Source organism: Tyto alba, unplaced genomic scaffold (genome assembly GCF_018691265.1).
Source record: "Tyto alba isolate M040663 unplaced genomic scaffold, T.alba_DEE_v4.0 Super-Scaffold_28, whole genome shotgun sequence".
Lineage (NCBI taxonomy): Eukaryota > Metazoa > Chordata > Aves > Strigiformes > Tytonidae > Tyto > Tyto alba.
Genome location: NW_024881302.1, coordinates 17,335,337 through 17,353,731, shown reverse-complemented (window position 1 = coordinate 17,353,731; position 18,395 = coordinate 17,335,337). Strand labels below are relative to the sequence as shown.

General features: G+C 54.9%; 2 protein-coding genes across 4 annotated transcripts; one reads left to right on the top strand and one right to left on the bottom strand.

Moving 5' to 3' along the window:
* Positions 1 to 905: 905 nt before the first annotated feature.
* NMRAL1 (NmrA like redox sensor 1) lies at positions 906 to 6,470 on the top strand. 2 transcript variants are annotated; one of them, XM_042798527.1, is made up of 6 exons: positions 906 to 1,199; positions 1,397 to 1,462; positions 1,768 to 2,006; positions 2,840 to 3,089; positions 3,569 to 3,759; positions 5,176 to 6,470. In XM_042798527.1, the coding sequence occupies exons 2-6, from the start codon at positions 1,423 to 1,425 to the stop codon at positions 5,344 to 5,346; spliced, it is 891 nt and encodes a 296-aa protein (XP_042654461.1). In that variant the 5' UTR covers positions 906 to 1,199; positions 1,397 to 1,422; the 3' UTR covers positions 5,347 to 6,470. The 2 variants fall into 2 exon arrangements, with proteins under 2 accessions (XP_042654461.1, XP_042654462.1); XM_042798528.1 differs by lacking the exon at positions 906 to 1,199 and having other exon boundaries at positions 1,228 to 1,462.
* DNAJA3 (DnaJ heat shock protein family (Hsp40) member A3) lies at positions 6,181 to 17,797 on the bottom strand. 2 transcript variants are annotated; one of them, XM_042798525.1, is made up of 12 exons: positions 17,610 to 17,797; positions 17,280 to 17,413; positions 16,830 to 16,913; positions 15,869 to 16,075; positions 14,663 to 14,815; positions 13,592 to 13,739; positions 12,691 to 12,755; positions 11,680 to 11,808; positions 11,132 to 11,247; positions 10,267 to 10,364; positions 7,962 to 8,078; positions 6,181 to 7,208 (listed from the first exon to the last, which is right to left on the bottom strand). In XM_042798525.1, the coding sequence occupies exons 1-11, from the start codon at positions 17,773 to 17,775 to the stop codon at positions 7,975 to 7,977; spliced, it is 1,404 nt and encodes a 467-aa protein (XP_042654459.1). In that variant the 5' UTR covers positions 17,776 to 17,797; the 3' UTR covers positions 6,181 to 7,208; positions 7,962 to 7,974. The 2 variants fall into 2 exon arrangements, with proteins under 2 accessions (XP_042654459.1, XP_042654460.1); XM_042798526.1 differs by lacking the exon at positions 7,962 to 8,078.
* Positions 17,798 to 18,395: the final 598 nt, after the last annotated feature.

The window sequence follows — 18,395 nt, the reverse complement described above, 5'->3', positions numbered from 1 at the left end:
TGGTGGAGGTGGCTGGTGGAGCTCTGATGGTGAGGAGCTGCTGGGGGTCAGGGTGGGCTCATGGCCAGACCAGCTGCAGACGGTGATCGGCGTTTGGGGAGGGGAGGTGGGGGGACAAGCGGGAGCTGGGGGGCTTCCAGCCACCGCTCAGGGCCGTGCTGCTCCCGGGGATTGCTCCCAGCGCAAGCCGTGCTCTCTGCCAGCCCCGGGGCTGCGCCTGGGAAGGGGTTAAAACCTTTCCTCCCCCCGGGTGTTCGGTCTGGGGGTAACCTCCCACCCTGGCAGGAGGCTGATTTCAAGAGGGGATGGCATCTGGGAAGCCCCCGTCGCTTTCTGATAAGCTGTAGCTAAAGATCCCTCGCATCAAAAATGACTGTGCAGAAGTCAGTGGGGGCTGCACCTCCTGCTTTCACAATTAGTCATTTGTGTTAATTCATACATCGGAATTATTTCTTTGCAACTGTATGTAACACATCCCTCACAGGTTTTCTGAGCTGTTTCCTTGACTCAACGCCAAATTTCCCAAGACATTTACTAAATTCAACCTACGGCGTGGCTTGCCAAGGGGGTGACCAGGGACTGTCCCCTCAGCCTGACGGCATTTGCCGGGGACAACGAGCGGCCCCATCCCCGGCGGGCTCAGGGCGATGCTCCTCGGGAACGCCGATGCTCCGGGAGGAGCGGGGCGAGGCGGGCAGCACGTTACCGGGGGACCCGCACCTCCCCCCGGCTATTGCAGCGCGGGGGGCTGCGGGGCTCGGGACGCCTCCGGGGGTACAACCCCCAACGACCTGCCGGGGGTGACGCGGCGGCGGCAGATCCTGAGCGGGGACCGGCCGTGGGCTGGGGCCGAGCGGCGGGACCGGCCGTGGGCGCGCCGCCGCCCCGGGGCCCGGCCCGCGGGTGGGAGGGGCCACGCGGGGGGGGCGGGGCCGGAGAGAGGGATGGACGCAGACGAGCAGATCCGAAAGTAGTCGGGGCCAGCCGAGCCGAGCCGAACCGAATCGAATCGAATCGAACGCAATCGGGCCGAGCCGAGCCTAATCGAACGAAGTGGGGGCCAGCCGAGCCGAGACGAGCCGAACGAAGTGGGGGCCAGCCGAACCGAGCCGAACGCAGCCGGGATCAGCCGAACCGAGCCGAACGCAGCCGGGACTAGCCGAGCCGAGCCGATTCGAACCGAACAGCGCCGAACCGAGGTGAGGAGGCCTGTGAGGGGCCGTGGCTCCGCGCCGCCCTGGGCTCCCGCCGAGGCCGGCGAGGGGCCCCCGCCGCCGCCCCGTTCCTTCCCCCCGTGCCCGGGGAGGCCCGCCCGAGCGGGGCCGGCCCGGGGGCTGAGCCGCGGCCTCGCCGGGCCCTCCCAGCCGTGCGACCACTCTCCTTCTCGCCCTGGCAGAGCCCCGGGGCCGCCCGCGCCGCGTCATGGCGGGGCAGAAACTGATCGTGGTGTTCGGGGCAACCGGTGAGTGCTCGGGGAAAGGGGACAGGCGGTTCGGGGCCCCGCGACACAAGGCAGGGGCATCCGTACCTTCCGAAAATGCCCGGGCCCCCTGCGGCGTTCAGGGGGGCTGGAAAGCGCCCGCCTCGCAGGAGCAGCAGCCCGGGGAACCGGCGGCGGGGCTGGCAAGAGCGGGGGATGGAGGGACCTTGTGCCCCGGGCAGGGCCCGCGCTCAGCAGCGCCGTCTCACAGTCCCAGCTCGTCCCAGTTTCTTTCGTGAGCGGAGCCCGGGGGGGTGCCGGGGCTCTGACCAGCTCCGCGCTTGCAGGGGCGCAGGGGGGCTCCGTGGCCCGGGCTCTGCTAGAAGACGGGACCTTCAAGGTTCGCGCGGTGACGCGGAGCCCCGCGAAGAAGGAAGCCAAGGAGCTGAAGCGGAGGGGAGCTGAGGTGGTGAAGGCGGATCAGGACGATGGGCCATCACTGGAGCTGGCCTTGGCGGGTGCTTACGGAGCCTTTGTTGTAACCAACTTCTGGGAGCACTGCAGCAAAGAGAAGGAAATCGCGCAGGTACCGGTGCTTGCTTTGCGTGGGACCATGTGTGGAATGGCCTGAGAGGGAGGGATCGAGGGACAGTCGTGTGGCATCAGGGTGGGGGGCACGGGACAGCCCTGACAGTTCAAGTGGCCATTCCAGGTCCCAAGGCCTCACCAACAAACCAGGTCCCAGTTCTCGCAAAGCCCAAACTTGTTCCCTGTTCCCTTGCAGTTACGTGTCTCTGGGATCCGGTGCCTTTGGGGAGTCCTTAAATACCATGAGACTGGGTATGGTGGAGAGCACTGCCCCGGAGTAACAGGAGTGGGAAGACTCGGCTGCACAGAACCTTCCAGGGGCTGAGCCAGGACTGCTGCTGCCTGCGGTCCTGTAGCTCTCTGCACTTGCAGCTTTGGGGTCAGATGTGTATCAGAAATGCCAGGGCCTTCCCCAAGGGCGGTGTTCACCCCAGGGCAGATTTCACATGGTGGCAGGATTGCCACGCCTGGATGGCAGCAAACAAAAGATACTTTAGGGCAGGTATGTTTGCCCTGGCAGATTATTAGGGCTGGTGTTTGTGTGCTTGGCGGAGGAGCTTAGCAGCAGAGCCGGGGGGGTTGTGGTCTTTCTAATGTAGGATGGTGTAAGCGTAGGTCTTGGCTCCACGTGGGCAACTCACAGGACTCTCTGGGTCTGCTCAGCCCTGGTTCCAGCTGAGGACTCAGGGTGCCAGTTGCTGAGGAGCTTGCTCAGCTGGTGTGTGTTGGATCCTGCCCCCTGCCCACTGCAACGAAGGGGAAGGAGGGGGTGCAGGGATGCTGAGAGCCTCCGCATGTCCCATCCCTCTCTTCATGGCCGGCTTCACGCAGGGCAAGCGGCTTGCTGACCTGTCGAAGCGCCTTGGCCTGCACCACGTCGTGTACAGCGGCCTGGAGAACGTGGAGCAGCTGACAGGGGGTCGGCTGGAGGTGCTCCACTTCGATGGCAAAGGTGTGGTGGAGGAGTACTTCCAGGAAGTTGGTGTTCCCACCACAACCATCCGACTGCCGTTCTACTTCGAGAACTTCCTCTCCATCTTCAAGCCACAGAAGGTCCCGCAGGGAGATACCTTTGTCCTGGGTAAGATGGGACCTCTTGCTCTCCACGTCACTCTCCGGTAGTTTTTATCCACTCCCACTGTGCAGGGGCTCACTGAGGGGTGGAGGAACCACCAGCGCTGCAGACTGATGGGGAAAAGAGGCCTGTGCCAGCTTATCCACAGTGAGTTGCAGCTGCACTGTGGCCCTTTAGATTTGTTTGGTGACCTGCAAGAAATAAGTGAGATCCCAGAGTGTCTCTGGACATCCCAACTCCCTGCTGTTGGGATGTTGGAGGTCAGAGGTGGGGCCGCGGATCCAGGCGAGTCACGGTGCTGCTCTGGCTGTTCAGAAGCTCAACCCTGCGGGTTCTCTCATGGCCTGCCCTGCCGATGGGTGCTCTCGGCTCTTCCTCGCCTTGTGTTCAGAGCCTGGGTGCCAAAAACTCTAGCTGCACCTCCTGGGAGCTGGGCTCCCTCCGGCAGGGCTGCACTCTGGCTGGCATCAATCTCTCCCGTACAGAGCTGCCCATGGGGGACGCCCCCATGGATGGGATGGCGGTGGAGGACGTCGGGCCTGTTGTGTGTTGCCTGTTGAAGTCCCCAGAGGAGTACGTAGGCAAAGTGATCGGGCTCAGCGCCGGCAAGCTCACCGAGGCAGAGTACGCCACTGTCCTCTCCCAGCAGACGGGCAAGACGGTGAAAGCCAGCAAGGTAGGAAGCGTCCCTTGGTGTATGTGATGTTCTTGAGGCGGGGAGGAAGCAGCCTGGCACAAGGTGGGGAGCAACAACTCTCACACCTTCCCAACAGCTACACGCTCTGCAGGTTCCCTGCCCAGGCTGGGCACAGGAACAGCATGCCCAGGCCCTGCCGTTGGTGTGGACTGGTGGGAGGGCTTGAGCAAGGGCTGAGCACGCAGAGCAGTGGCAAAACAAGCGCTGTGCTGCCCCGGTAGCAAGGTTGGGAGCTGCTGGGATGGAGGGCCCTCGGAGCTCAGGATCAGCCCCTGCGTGGGGCCGGAGCGCACACTGGCACAGAACCTGCCTTGTGGGTATTGTCACCGAGCCCACTGGTGCTCATGGAGCGCGTGGGTGCGCCTGGGCAGGGCCGTGCCTGGCTCTGAGGGGCCGCTGAAGCGGGAGATCTCCAGAAGAACCAGGGGCCAGGTGGGCGCTGGTAGGGCTGGGAAATTCAGCACCCCTGCCCCGAGGGCCTCGCTGGGTCACCCTTGCAGCGCTCCTGGCCTCTCCGTGCCCCAGCACTTCTTTTTATTTTTTGTTTGTGCTTTGGCTGCGCCGCTCCCCTCGGGCAGTCGATACCAGGGGTGTGGTAGCGCTCTGCTTTGAAAGCGAAGCACATTTCAGCAGAAGGGAAGAGCTTCTGGTGCTCGCTGCAGGTTCTGCTCTCCCAGGGATAAATAAGAAGCTCGTTTCGTCCCAGGGCCCCAGCGCAGAAGCAGTGGGCCACCGTTTGATTCAGGGAGGGAATGCTGGGGTGCCAGAGGACAGCCTGGGTTGTTGAGGCTCCTCAGAGCTCTCCTGGACCCCCAAGCCTGTGTTTCTAGAACCCCTCACCCACGGCTTGTGCCCCAGTGCAGGGAAGGGCTCCCTCATTGCTGCCTCAGGCCTCTGCTGCTGGGGAGAGCAGCTTGTGTGCCTGAGGCAGGGCAGGCTGTTCCCTGCCCGGCGGGGCTGCAGGGGGCTCAACTGGCAGCAGCTCAGGGGGGGCAGCTCCAGTAGAAACTGCTCAGCATCTCTGCGGCATGATTTCCCCACCACCAACTCCACCCCTTCTCACACAGCGCCCGGAGGAAGAGGGGGGAGCTGGGGGGCTCCTGGGTCAGTACTGACTGCCAGACAGGGGGCTGCTTCATCCCACCTCGCGCCAGTGTACTCTGGCAAAGGCTTCCCTCCACCTTGCCTTCACGGCACAGGGCTGCTGCTTCCTTTACACAACCCTGACCAAAATGGCTTGCAGAGCCTCCTCACCAGGGGAAATAAGGTGGGAGGGGGGCTTCTCTAGTGCAGCCCTCTTCGGCTTCCCTGCATGGTCTAAGGGAAACAAAACACTCCAGCAGCCTCTGCCCTACACCAACACTGGGGTTTTTTTTTCCCTAAATTTTTTTGCAGATCTCTCCTGAGGAGTATGAGAAACATGGCTTCCCCGGGGCCAAGGAACTGGCTGCTATGTTCCATTTCTATGCCCTGAAGCCAGACCGCAACGTGGACCTGACCATGAAACTCAACCCCAAGGCCCGCACCTTCCACCAGTGGGTGGCAGACAACAAGGCCACCTTCTGACCCTCCCCTCCCACCCGAGCTTCCGCAGCAGCAGTGGGGAGCTGCGCCCTGGTGAAAGGCCGACCCCCGGGGAGCTGGGAGGAGCTTTGGTCCATGTGCCCACTCCAGGGCTCTCCTGCACCTTGGTTCAGATTGTTTAGAGGAAATGTTGGTTCCAGGGAGGTGGGTGTTTAGTGGTTTTGGGGTGTTTTCACAGCTGTAGGACAGTAGTGGCTTGTTTTCCCAGGATCACCCTGTTTCCCCAGCAGCTCTGAGCATAGAGCACGAGGGGCTGTGCTGAATGCCCAGTGCCTCATGGCCCCCAAGGGCGCTGCCTTCGCTGCAGGTACCCACAGCAGGCCCACGCTCCTAAGCAAGCAGAAAACACAGGGGTTCCTCCAGGGACCAGGTTCAGGTGAGGCAGCAGGCAGAGCGGCAGGCCTGGAGAGACAGAGCACGACGAGTGTAACACAGAAACAGCCTCATTCCTCAGGTCAGACAGCTCTCACCCGGGGCCTGGCCTGTGAATCGAGTAAGACCTTTACAAGATTGCCCAACCCTCAGATTTAAGACTCACTTGACCTCCTTTGAGTACTGCTCAGATAAGAGCCCTGGGACGTGGCAGTCTTCACCTGTGCTTAAAAGCAACCACAGCCCCCAGCCACACTCAAGCCTTCTAGCCCTCTCTGCCCCTTGGCTGAGAGAAGACCTTCCTTCCTGTTTTGGGGGGAGGGAAAGGGGGTGACAGGTAAGGCTGGAAGAGTAGACGAGGCAGCAAGGCACAGCACGTGTTAAATATCTTTATGAAGTCAATCTTATTTACATTGATACAGAATCACTTTACAGACAGTTTAATCAGGAGGCAACGCGTGCTTTATTTCAGCAAATTAAGGGCAAGACTATGACACGTCCTTGTTTAAACTGGTCAATTAGTATGTGGGCTGATGGTACCTGCACGGTATAACTAACAACAGCGGGCTACAGTAACCATGAAAATACTCACTGCAAGAGCTCAACTCCACCTGGAAGGAGTGATCCACTTCACTTGTATTCTCACACATGTAGGAACAATGACTCTTTGACCAATCACTTATGCTACGGGTGTTGCACTAATGTAATAAAAGACTTTGGGACAAACTGGCAAAGGGCTTGGTGATCAACTTGTACCCATTCAGAAGCAACAGCAGTTGTGTTGTCACTTTAGTTAATTTGGCGGGTAAGGGAAACCTGAGGCAAAGCGCAGATTCCATCACTGCTCTTTGTGCAGGAAATCAGCAGGACTAAAAAACCCCCAGGGCAGCTGGGCTCCGGCAGGGCCAGCCCCAGGGAGACTTCCACTCCCCGAGAGGAGTGCAGGGCAGCGAGGAGAGCTGTTGTGAAGACGGGGTTGAAACTCACTGACCCACCAAGTCTCCTGGGAGAAGATAAGCGGTGATAAGTTCACCAAGCACATCTCACATTCAGAAGCGCACCTGAGGGAGCAGCAGCCATCTTGGACTCCATACAGCAAACTGCTCCACTCTGTGCTGGAAGGACATTTTTTTTATTTCACATTTCCTCTGTTTCGGATTCTAAATAATATTTCAACTTTAATTTTTACCAAATAAGCTCCCAGCAGCAGTAGGGACCGTGGAGCGACCTCGAGAGCGAGCCGTGTGTCTGCAAAGCTGGCATTTTCCTTCATTACCATTTCTTAGGTCGGTGGGTAGGTTTTATATCATCATACTTGGTGCCTCAGTGGTTTGTAGCCTCTCCAGCTGGGATTCTCACTGTGCTGCTGAGTGACATCCTTCGCTCTCCAGACCCCACTGCCAGAAACATTCACTCCCGACTGTGAAGACGATCTGCTGTTGCGGGCTCTTAGTTTCCAGTAGAACGCTTCCCTGCAGTCGAAGCAAGAGAGACGTCGAACGTTTCCCAGCTGAACCAGCCCGAGGCACGCAGCAGCCCCTGCGGCCTGCTTTGCGAGCGCGCCTCGCCCCCGGCCTGCCTCACGCTTTGCCAGCCGCGCAGAACGGACAAGTTGGAAGCCGGCGGTGACACGAAGCCGAGGCACCAGTGTCTGCCACAGGTGACCTCGAGTCTGCAGCGCTCCCTCACAGCGGGCCAACACCAACTAAATGGCACCCTGAGTTACAGCACTCTGCTCCTTTTTGTGGCCCGGGTTTTGCTGTGCTTTATGACAAAGACCGATTCCCTCCTGGTGCTGTAACCCCGAGTCCAGCCCGAGCGTACCGGCACCGGCAGCTCTGCGGCCCCACCTGCACCTCCCGGCAAGCCTGGGCTTTGCAGGGGCAGCAGAACTGCCCAGTCCCAGCTTTACCAGCTCCGGAACAACCCCCCGGTGCTTTGAATCTGGCACAGCCACTGTGTGGATAAGGAAGCAGAACTGCAGGGGAGGCCAGCAACCTCCCTGAAGATGTACCCAGCATTTTTGCTGCAGCACCAATGCAATTTAGTCCCTGGCTTTTTGCTCCAGGTCACAGGGGACAGCTAGGGCTTTTCACACTGGTGGCTGGAAGGCCTGAGGCTAAGCGAGAAGCAATGCTGTGTTTTTGCTGCTTCTACCTCCCAAGAAGTGCAAATTCTGCTTAGTGTGGGGGAAAGACGACAACAAAACACAAGAGGCCTCCTACCTCGGATGGGGTGTCAGGAGCTAAACATTTTCTTAAGTTTGGAAAGGAATCCCTCCTTGTTCTCCTCAGCCTCAGGCCTATCCCCGCCTGCATCAGCGCTAGCCGTGGCCCTGCCACCTGGACACAAACAGCAAAGGGCTGCAGTCAGATACATCTCCCACCAGCAGCCAGCACGCCTGACCAAGCGAGTGGGTTATTTCAGACAGGGAATGGTCGAGTGAAGGCAGCTGGCTTTGCCTCCATCCTCGCGTACAGGGCTGCGCCTGGCAGCGAGCCATGGGACTGGACCACTTGCAGGGAAAGCACTGGAGAGTCTGGACCCCAGAAGTGGAAATAACCGTGAGCCCAGGTAACACGGTTCCCTTTCCCTCTCCCCAGCCCTCCAAGTGGCGAGGGAAATCTCGTGCTGCACAGTTAACTCAGGGACCCCACAGGCTATGGGAACAAGCACTTGGAATTGAGAGTCTGCCACTAAAAACAAGTTGTTAACTTGACCACAGCCAGCCATGACTTTACAGGGGAAAAAAAAAAAAAAGCTCTATTGGTGGTCTCTGGAACAATCTCTCTTCCCGTTTCATGGTCATGTCATGACCCTCTAGAGCAAAGTAATGCAACACCATACCAGGAGCCTGCTTCATGTAACTTCAAGCAATGCTCAGACAAACGGCATCAAGGACAAAATTAACTCAGGCTAGAATGAAAAAGGCTACAAGTATTTCAGAACAAGTGTCCAGATAAGGAATCTTACTGGCAGCAACGAGCATAATTTTCCTGTATAAACAGGTCCTGAGAAGTTGTTTGTCCCTCCAGAAGTGGCTACAGCAAAAACAAAGGAGACCTCTTTGCTAATCTGCTTTTTCTACAGTAAAACCATCAATAACAAGACCCCCAAATCCTCCTCAAGCCTTCTTTGCACACAGGGAACACGAAGTCCAGTCCTGCCCGTCCTTCCCCCGCTGACTCCCGAGCTCGCACTGATGCAATGGTATGAAATACCGAGGCCTGGGGCAGAGCACGCCTCTGGCCACTCAGCGTATTTCTGCTTCCCAGAGCAAGGACACGCTTTCAGCAACAGCCTGTCTCTATACTGCAAACTACAGGTGGTGTTCGTAATCCACCTTGCTGCTTAATTGCAGTAAAACCTGGCAGGTTTGCTTTTTAAAAAACATAATTGGAGAGCATTTTTCTTCCTTCGGCACATAAACGTCTTTAAAAATCTGGAATGAAAGTTTTGTGCCTACAGATCTCTCCCCCCGCAAGGCTGACCCTTAATGCTTCCCCTCAGCAGAAAAGACGTCACTTCTGTGTTACGGAAGTGCTATAAAACATAACATTGGTAAGTATTTGACAGGTACTGCCTTTCAATATCCTGAACTTCAGCCTGTATTCCACAGGCTTTGGCATGTGGAGCAGAAAGCACCCGAGTTCCTGGGATCATTTAGCAGCTTTGAAACACTTGCACCTTCGCCTAGCTGTACACAGTCATAAATGCCCTTCTTGGTTTCAAGCATAAAAAGAAATCGATCAGCTTTAACAAGTTAATTGTTCCAATATGAGCAAAGAAAAAATTTGTTTTCCAGTAGCAAAAAGACAAAGCTCTTGTGTTACTGTTCTACCGCACGTTTTGCCTTTAGCTGCTACTGATGCCAGGTACCTCACCCCTGAAACTTAAAACATGTATTTGCTGAATCCAAATTTTTGATCCGGAGCTGATAGAACAGCTTTACAAAGCTCCCAGCTGATTTCACTCCCTCCATTGCACTGGACGCTCTCTCCTGACTCAGCACCAACAAGCATTTCTACCCCATGCGCACAGCGTGTGGCTCAGAGCAGCCCTGACAGCCGTACCCACTGCCAGCTTTCAAGGAGAAACGTCCCCACTGTGGTCAGAAGCACAATGGATTAGCTCACACAGCTGGCCTGAAGCACGTTCTCTTTTTCTACCTCTGCTCCTAAGACATGTTACTTCTGGCACAGAGGCAGAAGCAGGGAGCGGCAGGCATTCACCACCACAACTTGTCAGGACCCCGAGTATCTGAACACCTGCTCTGCAGTCATGCACAGATTTGCCCAGTAAGTATTTGAGTAAAGCTTCCCGGGAAGAGGCTACCTCCTTTGCTTTGTGCTGCAGCCTATTACCATCATACCAGAACTATTTCCAAAACAGCGTGCCTGGCAGGCTGTGCTGACACACGGTCTCAGGGTGGCCCTGGCTCCCCTTCCCCCTCCCCCAGGAGCCCTCAGGAAGCGCTCTGCACTCCCACGCCGACTCCACGCGGAAGGAGCACAGATTCCCACTGCTCACCTGACGCTGTATTTGTGACCCCGTTCACCGTGCCTTCCACATCCGCCTCGTCCTCGGCATAGCTCATCATTAACGCTCTCTGGCGATCCGTCAGCCTCCTGCAGGCCAAACACAGAGGTGTTGGTTACGGTTGTCTTTAGGGACAGATGTCTCTACAGAGCTCCTCAACCTCCTCCAGCAGCACGCATGAGAGGCAGCGACTGGAAGTCCAAGATGAATACACCTGGCAGACACCGAGAATCCCTACGGTGCTCCTGAAATGGGCAACCTATAAAGAATAAGCCCCAGTGGAAGAGGAGATATGACCCACTGCATTTCACCAAACTGCAGGGAAAAACCAAAAATACTTTGAAGCGCTGAGAAGAACCGCATGGAGCTGCAAGAGAGCACACATCTGGTGGGGAGACCTCAGGAGATGAACTGCCTTGCCGAGTATAGCAATGCCAGGGAAGCAGTTTCCTTCACCGCAGGAGCCGAGGGTGGCCAAGCAGTCTGAAAAGCAACGGCCAAGGATTTCAACTCCTTGAAGCCCTAGGTGTGAGAGCACAGACGTGTTGTAAGCCTAACACTGAATTTATGTAAGCGGGATCCAGACAGAATCGCAGACAGACAGGCAACATGCAGATGCAGAATTACTTATGTACTTCCAGGGTTTAGGATTTTTAGAGCTGGGTTGCTGAATGGTATTATATACAGAATAAAAAAAAAAAAAAAAAAAAAAAAAGAGTACCTAACATTAGAATAAAAAACGGTGAGAAATTAATCATTTTGATAAAGCAGTCAGGATTTTTCACAAAATCTTTCTGCACAACATTTCTGGCAAACAGTTCAAGATTTCACAGAAACTTGCATTAGCTCTACTTACTGAGGAATTTTTATCCTTATGTGAATGTAGTGGTCTCCGTAGCCATAACTGTTAACCCTGGGAATGCCTTTCCCGCTCATTCGAATTCTCTGGTCTGGCTGAATACCAGGGGGTATCTATGAACACAGAGGTGTCACATTTATTGCTCTGACCATTTTTATAGTAATTACATGCCTATAAAAATTAACTACCTCCCCAGCAAGCTTCTAAGTAGGATGGGAGAGATCTGGTACGTTTGTGCACCTGGACACATTCAGAAGCTAAATCAGCAATGGTGGAAAAGCTTCTGAAGGAACAAGTAAAGAACTTGGCACAGTCTGTAGACCCTGCATGGGATTTGTCCAGCAATCCACCCAGCCCTTCCTTCCCCAGCGATAGGAAAGGAGGTGTGACCAAGCAGGTCACAAACTACCTGACACTCAATCTTGAAGAAGTCCGAAACGCGATACTGGCAGACTGAGGTGATTTGCACCATCTCTGCAGCAAAGGAGAAGCCTCTGCTGTCCACATCAATTTATGCCCAAGTTGTTCCACCTAAGGGTACTCACTGTGATATTAATTGTCTCGTACAAGCCTTGACATCTGGCTGTGCCTCCCAGAACTGCCTGTGCTATTGAAATAAGGAGGTCCGAATGGATATCTGCTCCATTTCTTCTGAACACAGAACTTTTTTGAACCTAAAAGGCAGGCAGTTCCAAAGAGGAGTGAGCACACCACCGCAAAGTTATCATGGTAAACAGCTTGGAAGGTTCTCAGAAGGAAACATGCCAGAATGCTGGAGTCAGACCCTTTACCATCCACAAACTGCCATGGCTAAGAAGTGTAAGTTAATGTTCAGTCTTTTAGAAAAACACAGACCTGGACATAACCGTAATTAGCCAGAGGCTTAGGAGGATGCCTGCTTCCTACCTCAGCAACTCCCCCCCCCAGTCCTGTTGTCAGTTTATCAGTGTCAGTACGACTGTGGAAGCCAGAAGAGCGAGGCAAGCACCTTGGCAGCAGCCTCACAAGCTGGAAGAGAATGAAATCCTCCTGCACCACTAAAAAGGTGCTGAAAACAATTTTCTCCTTGACAGACGCGCATATGACAGGATACCTACAGGAGAAGAGGGCCCCAGCTACTACAAAACACGTGCTAAGCAGCACTTAACGTGTGTCTGCAAAAGGATGCTTGACCTGCCGGCCTGTCGCGGGCATTCCCACAGCCCTCCTCAGCGCTCCCACCCCACCCCTGCAAGCAGACAGCTCCTTCACATTCCCAAGCCAAAGACTGAAGGCGTATCAAGAACCTACTCTGCATTTTGATGCATGCTACCCTAAGGGCCTCGTCCTGGAACAAGCAGCACAATTCTTCGTCAGCAGACTTAACGTTACACCGCTTGTTACAATGCAGATCTCCCGCTATCTCCGAAAGTTCACGTGGATCATGTTACCTCAGCTGTTTCAGAGGATCACTTGCTCTTCCTCCTCCATTCCCCCATTCAGTCAGTCGCTTCCCAGACAGTTGCAAACAGAACAAGCAACCAACTTAAGTAAGGAAAACAGCTTACGATACATACCCTGAACGTAATGAAAATTTCTTTCTTCCCCACAGGCATCCGAACTGTTTGCCCATCCTCAACGCCTGCAATTAGAAGAAAAAATAAGGAGGAATGTTACATCGCGTCCTAATCCACGTGTTACTTGAATACCTACAACTCCTGCCATCCCCAAAAGCTGGCCACCACAGCAGCACCCACACATCCAGGAGCACGAGGCACAAGACCTACCAGCAGGCAGCACAGTAACACTCTCCACAGGAGCCCAGGAGCTGTGGCCAAAGGAAGGAGGCATCAGCACACATTCATACCTCTGAGGTGATCACTACACCCCAAGCAGGCTCCTTAACGTCAATCCCTACAGAATTCTTTAGGGAAATGTGTCAGACTAAGCAACACTGGGCAGCCTCCACAAGCTGCAGGAAAATTACAGGCTGCTCACCCAGGGCGGTCTCAAAGAAGTAAGTCTTCAGCCCCACCACTCATTTCATCCTCTCTGGTGAGGAAGGCTATCAGCACACTGTTCTGAGCCCAGCTAAAGCTTTCAAGATTCCCACCCTCCCCCCATGCTCCATCGACAACAAACAGAAGACGTGAGGCAACAAAACCTTTTGAGAGTTTCACTCTTCAAAACCTGACTAGAAGAATCCAAGCAAGAACCAAAACCTCAGCTCAGGAAGAGCAAAGCAAACATTTATATCCATGGTCAGGAAATTCACCTCATTGCTAGCCCTTTCAATTGCCAAGCTCTCAAACTGCTTTGCTCTTCAGGTAACTTCTCTGCAGCAAAACTTCTTACGCTGCTGTAACGCTTGTACCTGGCAGGGACCAGCCATGCTTTGGAGGCAAGCTGCTGCTGGCCAAGTGGAAGCAAATAACTACAGTAACTTAACAGAGAGCGGCGCACAAATTCACCACTAACCAGCTGGCACAGGAACCATCACTGTCTTCTTTTGTTTGGTTTGCCCCGTTCCTCGACATACTACACATGGTGTTGTTATGATGGAGCCACGACCGCTGCATCGCCGGCATGTAGATCGCATTACAAAAGGGCCGGTATTTATCGTCTCCTAGTGCAGAAAACACAGATAGTACAAATATTCAGTACTGACCTGGTGCTTTTCATTTACACAAAACGCTGCTGGCAACTGGCCCAGCACATTTGAGACCCTCTAATTGTACACGCAACCTGACAGGACAGCGATATCCTTTAGCAAGGGGCGGAGCAGAAAACTGGCTCGGAAATCCAAAGAGGATGCTGCTTGTGAGAAGGTGGATCAGATTCAATGGCCATTGCATTCCGATTTCTGCTGAAAACCACCACTACTATAGCAAGTGTCTCGTGGCGAGGAGAAGGGAAGCATGACACTTTCCATCTCTAGGCTTTAATGTGCAAGGAGGAGGAGAGTTCCTTACAGTGCTATTTCACAGGGAACTACAAACATCTGCTATTTGAGGAATCCAAGGACAATCCACTTGCATGAATTACTGGCAGTGTCTTGGAAAACGCTATGGAGACTAAGCTCTGGACTGAACTGTGAAAGCCAGCCGCCAGGTTGAAGCACACGAGGAAAGAGTGGGAAGAGCTTGCAGTCTCCTCTGATCAACTACATCTGTTCTGCACAGAAAGAAATTCTAGTCACTGACTGATTGCTGGGACCCATTTTGATGCATGGAAACTGAAAGCCTGAAGTTTGACCATTTAACGCATTTAATGCCCAAGTAATTTCAGAACTGTTACATTAAATAAATATGGTTTGCTGGATGTACGATACCAGATGATCTAGCCCTGAAGGCTACTGCTTTTAGCTGGGCAGAGCACTACTTCAATACAGAGACAATCTTCCTAGGGCCTATCAACATCAAGTCCACGTTAACTCAGCTTCACCCAAGATAAGCTGATGACTGTAGTGAGTATTTTTCACTGAGGAGTGGACTGACTCACCCCAACAAGGAAAAGCACAGCAGAACCTGTGTCTTAAAAAGCACTTACCATGCCAGTGCCGCTGCAGTAGTGGCAGTGCTGCACTTTGGTACCAGGTTCGTGTCCTTTGCCATCGCATCGCTCACAGGAGTCGTTGATGTTCACCACGATCTGCTTGTTAACACCCTTCGCAGCTTGGGTGAATGTCAGTTCCATGATATACTGTACAGGAAACACGGACATCAGCCTACAGCAAACTTGATGGGGCTTCCAGCAGACTGAAATTGGTTTAAGCCAAATAGCAAACAATGCTTAAAATACATCCAGGTAACAAGAGGGTGGGAAAAAAACAGATCCAGAAGGGTTCCACCTCACCTGAGGAAGCAATACGCTCATATAAATAAAAAGGGGTACAGAAGGATAGCAAACATTACAGGAATGATGATTACACCAGTCCGGTGAGCAGCTGCGTAGCAGAAATGAGATCTAAAAATCTAAAAGAAGGAAGTAAAAATAGAAGTCAAGCATTCTTCTGCCCTCAGGAAAACTCTTAATACTTCCAAAGACTTTGTTTAATGAGAATGCACAACAGGTGAGAGAGAAGGCTTTCAATCCCAGTGCATCCCAAGCTCTTCCTCAATAAGCCCTTTACATCAGCAAAGATGACTGCACAGAATAAGAAATTCTTTTTACAATAGAAAGGCCGTTTGCAGGAAAGCCAGAAGTACTGAATACCAAGCACTTCTGAAAGCAGCACATGAACCAACACCGTGTCAATACTTAAAAGAGCATTTAGCTGCAGTACAGAGAACAAGACAGAGGTTTTGTCTTATTATGGGGCTCCACTGCAAGTGAAGCCAATTAAGTTGAAAAATTAAGCCAATTAAGCAGTCAAACCTAATGCTGGAAGGCTTGTTTTCTAGTTTAAAGGTATTTAGTGGATTTCAGCATTACAGATCAAAGCAGACATACGTAAATCAACATACAGCAGAAAAGATGCCTCCGAAACGATGGAATTGTTTGGCAGCACCAACTGGTGTCAGTAAACACCAGATGAAGTAGCTGAAGTCTGAAAAAAATAGTCTGTCTGGAGGTGTGGAGAAGGTATCTACACAGCTTATCAAAAATACATGACTCTACCACCCATACAATGGGACATTCCCAGAAACAAATTCTTCGCTCAAGCTCGTTCCTGGAGCAACCTGTGACAGACTAGTGTCCCTCTCCAGCTTTTGTTTTTCATGCCATTACTCAGAAAACGAATGCAATTCATACCTCCTGTGGCTGGTCAAAGACATTCTGAAAATCGCCGAAAGAGGATCCTGAAAACTCTCCAAAGATTTTTCTGAAAAGCTCTTCCGGATCAATCGACGGACCGCTGCTCCAGTACTGCCGCCCGGCGCCGGCGCCTGTTGCGCCAGCATCGAAACTAGCCGTGCCGTACGCATCGTATTGCTTCCGCTTCACCTCATCACTTAACACCTTTGAGGCAAAAGAACGATGCCATCAGGGCACCGTGCAGATCCCCAGGAACTGGGCAGCCCGGTATCTGCAGCGCAGCATCTCTCGGCAGAACTCAAGGCCACCGGCATTACCGCCACAAGCCCACGGTCTCCAACCTCCTTGCCACCGGGAGGGCTATCCCCGCCCTCAGTAGCATATGAATCACCAAAAAGCTGCTTCTTCCCTGGCATCTCCTGGCTCATCATCAGGAAAATTGCAAGATCTTACTAAATTATATTAAGCAAGAATAACTTACGTTATACAGTTGATCATCAATATATCAGGGGAAAGCTGGCAGTAAGAGTGCTGAGGTAAATCTGGAAACCCACGAAAGCAAAAACCAGCAGCAGATTTCTGAACAAGCCGAAGAACAGGATGAAACGGGGCTGAGGGTGCACAGTGGGAAGGTACCTGTGTCTTAAACAGCTAGTAACTGCTGACAGCTTTTTTTGTCCATTTATTTAAGCCGGCCAGTAATTCCACAGCACTGACCACAGCATCTGTGCCGGTCGCTCACTGATAAGAAAGAGCCCAAAACACATTCAGCTAAATCATATACTTGTGCTAAGTAATTTCCTGGAGACACTGTTGGGGCAGATGCACTCAAGCCTGAAGTACAAGACATCAAAAAATACCCACGGTTTTACAAAAAATGTATGAAAGGAACGTCCCCACCGTTCATCCACCCTCCAATCTTTCCTCCTTTGCACCACGATAAAAACCTGCACATTACCTCGTAGGCTTCAGCCAGCTGAGAGAACTTCTCTTTTGCTTTAGGATCGTCCTTATTTGTATCAGGGTGGTATTTCTTTGCCAGCTAAACAACAAAAACCAAACCATTAGCGACAGACAGAATTTACTTTCGCATATCTCACATGCCAGGTAAAACACGTTAGGCAGAGCCTGGCATTCACCATCTGTGTTTTGGGGAGCTGAAAGCTTTAGCTTTCCCATATCGTTCCAATATAAGGAAGAGCTGAAGCTGCTCCTGAATCTCTCGGCAACCCCAGGACCTTCTGGAAGGACACTCGTGATGACAGCGCAGACGAACAGCGCTTCTGAAGTGTGAGTCCCCCCCGGCCCGCAGCGGGGCCAAACGCAGGGTCTCACGGGCCGTTTGCGTTCTCTGCCCCGCAGGAGGCTGCGGGCAGCTCCGGCCGCGTCCCCCCCCGCCCGGACGTGCCTGGTAATAAGCTTTCTTGATCTCCTTCTGGGTGGCAGTGCGGGGCACCCCCAGCACCCGGTAATAGTCCTCGCCGGCGCGGGCCGCGGCGCTGCTGTGGAAGGAGGCCGCGGCGGCGGCAGCGCGCTTCGTCCCTGCGGGAGAGGAAGGCGGAGGGGCCGGGGTGAGGGCCGGGGCGAGGGCCGGGGTGAGGGCCGGGGCGAGGGCCGGGGCGAGGGCCGGGGTGAGGGCCGGGGCGGGACGGGGGAAGGGGCCCGGCCCGGCCTCGCCGCCGCCGCTCTCCCCGCCCCGGCTCGCTGCGGCCCCGCCGCCCCCCCCAGCCCCGCTCACCCGCGGCGCACAGCGGCAGGAGGAGGAGGCGGCGGGCCGGGGCGGCGGGCGGCGGGCAGCCCAGCCCCCGGACGAGCCAGACGAGCGGCAACCGCCCGTGTCCCCGCCCGCGGCTCCCGGCGGCGGCGGCGGCACCGACCCAGCGCGACGGGACCCCGGCCGCCATCTTGGCCCGCGCGCAGCACTGCGCCTGCGCCGCCGGCGCCGCGCGACACCACGCGCTGCGGGACGGGGATGGGAGGGGGCGCAACGCGCCTGCGCAGTAGCCCCTCCCTCACCGCCACCTCGTTGTCGCGCATGCGCGGTGCCGCTGACGGGGCGGGGGGGGGGGGGGGGCCTGGTCCCGCGTGGGTGAGTGGGTGGTGGGGAACAGCGGCAGCACCCGTGGGAAAAGGGCACCCGGGGCCACTGCGCCCAGGCGAGGGTCACCCCGGGGGAAGGGAGAGGCGGGCGTGAGCCTCGTCGGGAAGCGCAGGTCCTTGTGGGCCGGTTTGGGGAGGTCCTCGCCGGGGAACCGAAATAAAGGCGGTTCTGGACCCAAAACGGCCGCGCCAGCGCGGTGGGGGAGGGAGCTTTTCCCCAGGGAAGAGGATGGCTCCTGCCAAGCGCGTTACCGGGGCTGGCGCTTTTTAAAGGCTCGTCAGCAGCGCCCGTGGGGCTGGGCGGTGCGTGGGAGGACGCGGCAGCAAGGCTGAGCGGCGAGGGGTGGGGTGTGTGTGCCAGATCCCCGCTGCTTTCCTTGTGCACACGCGAGTGTCGCAGCTCGGGGGCGGGGGGGGGGGGGGG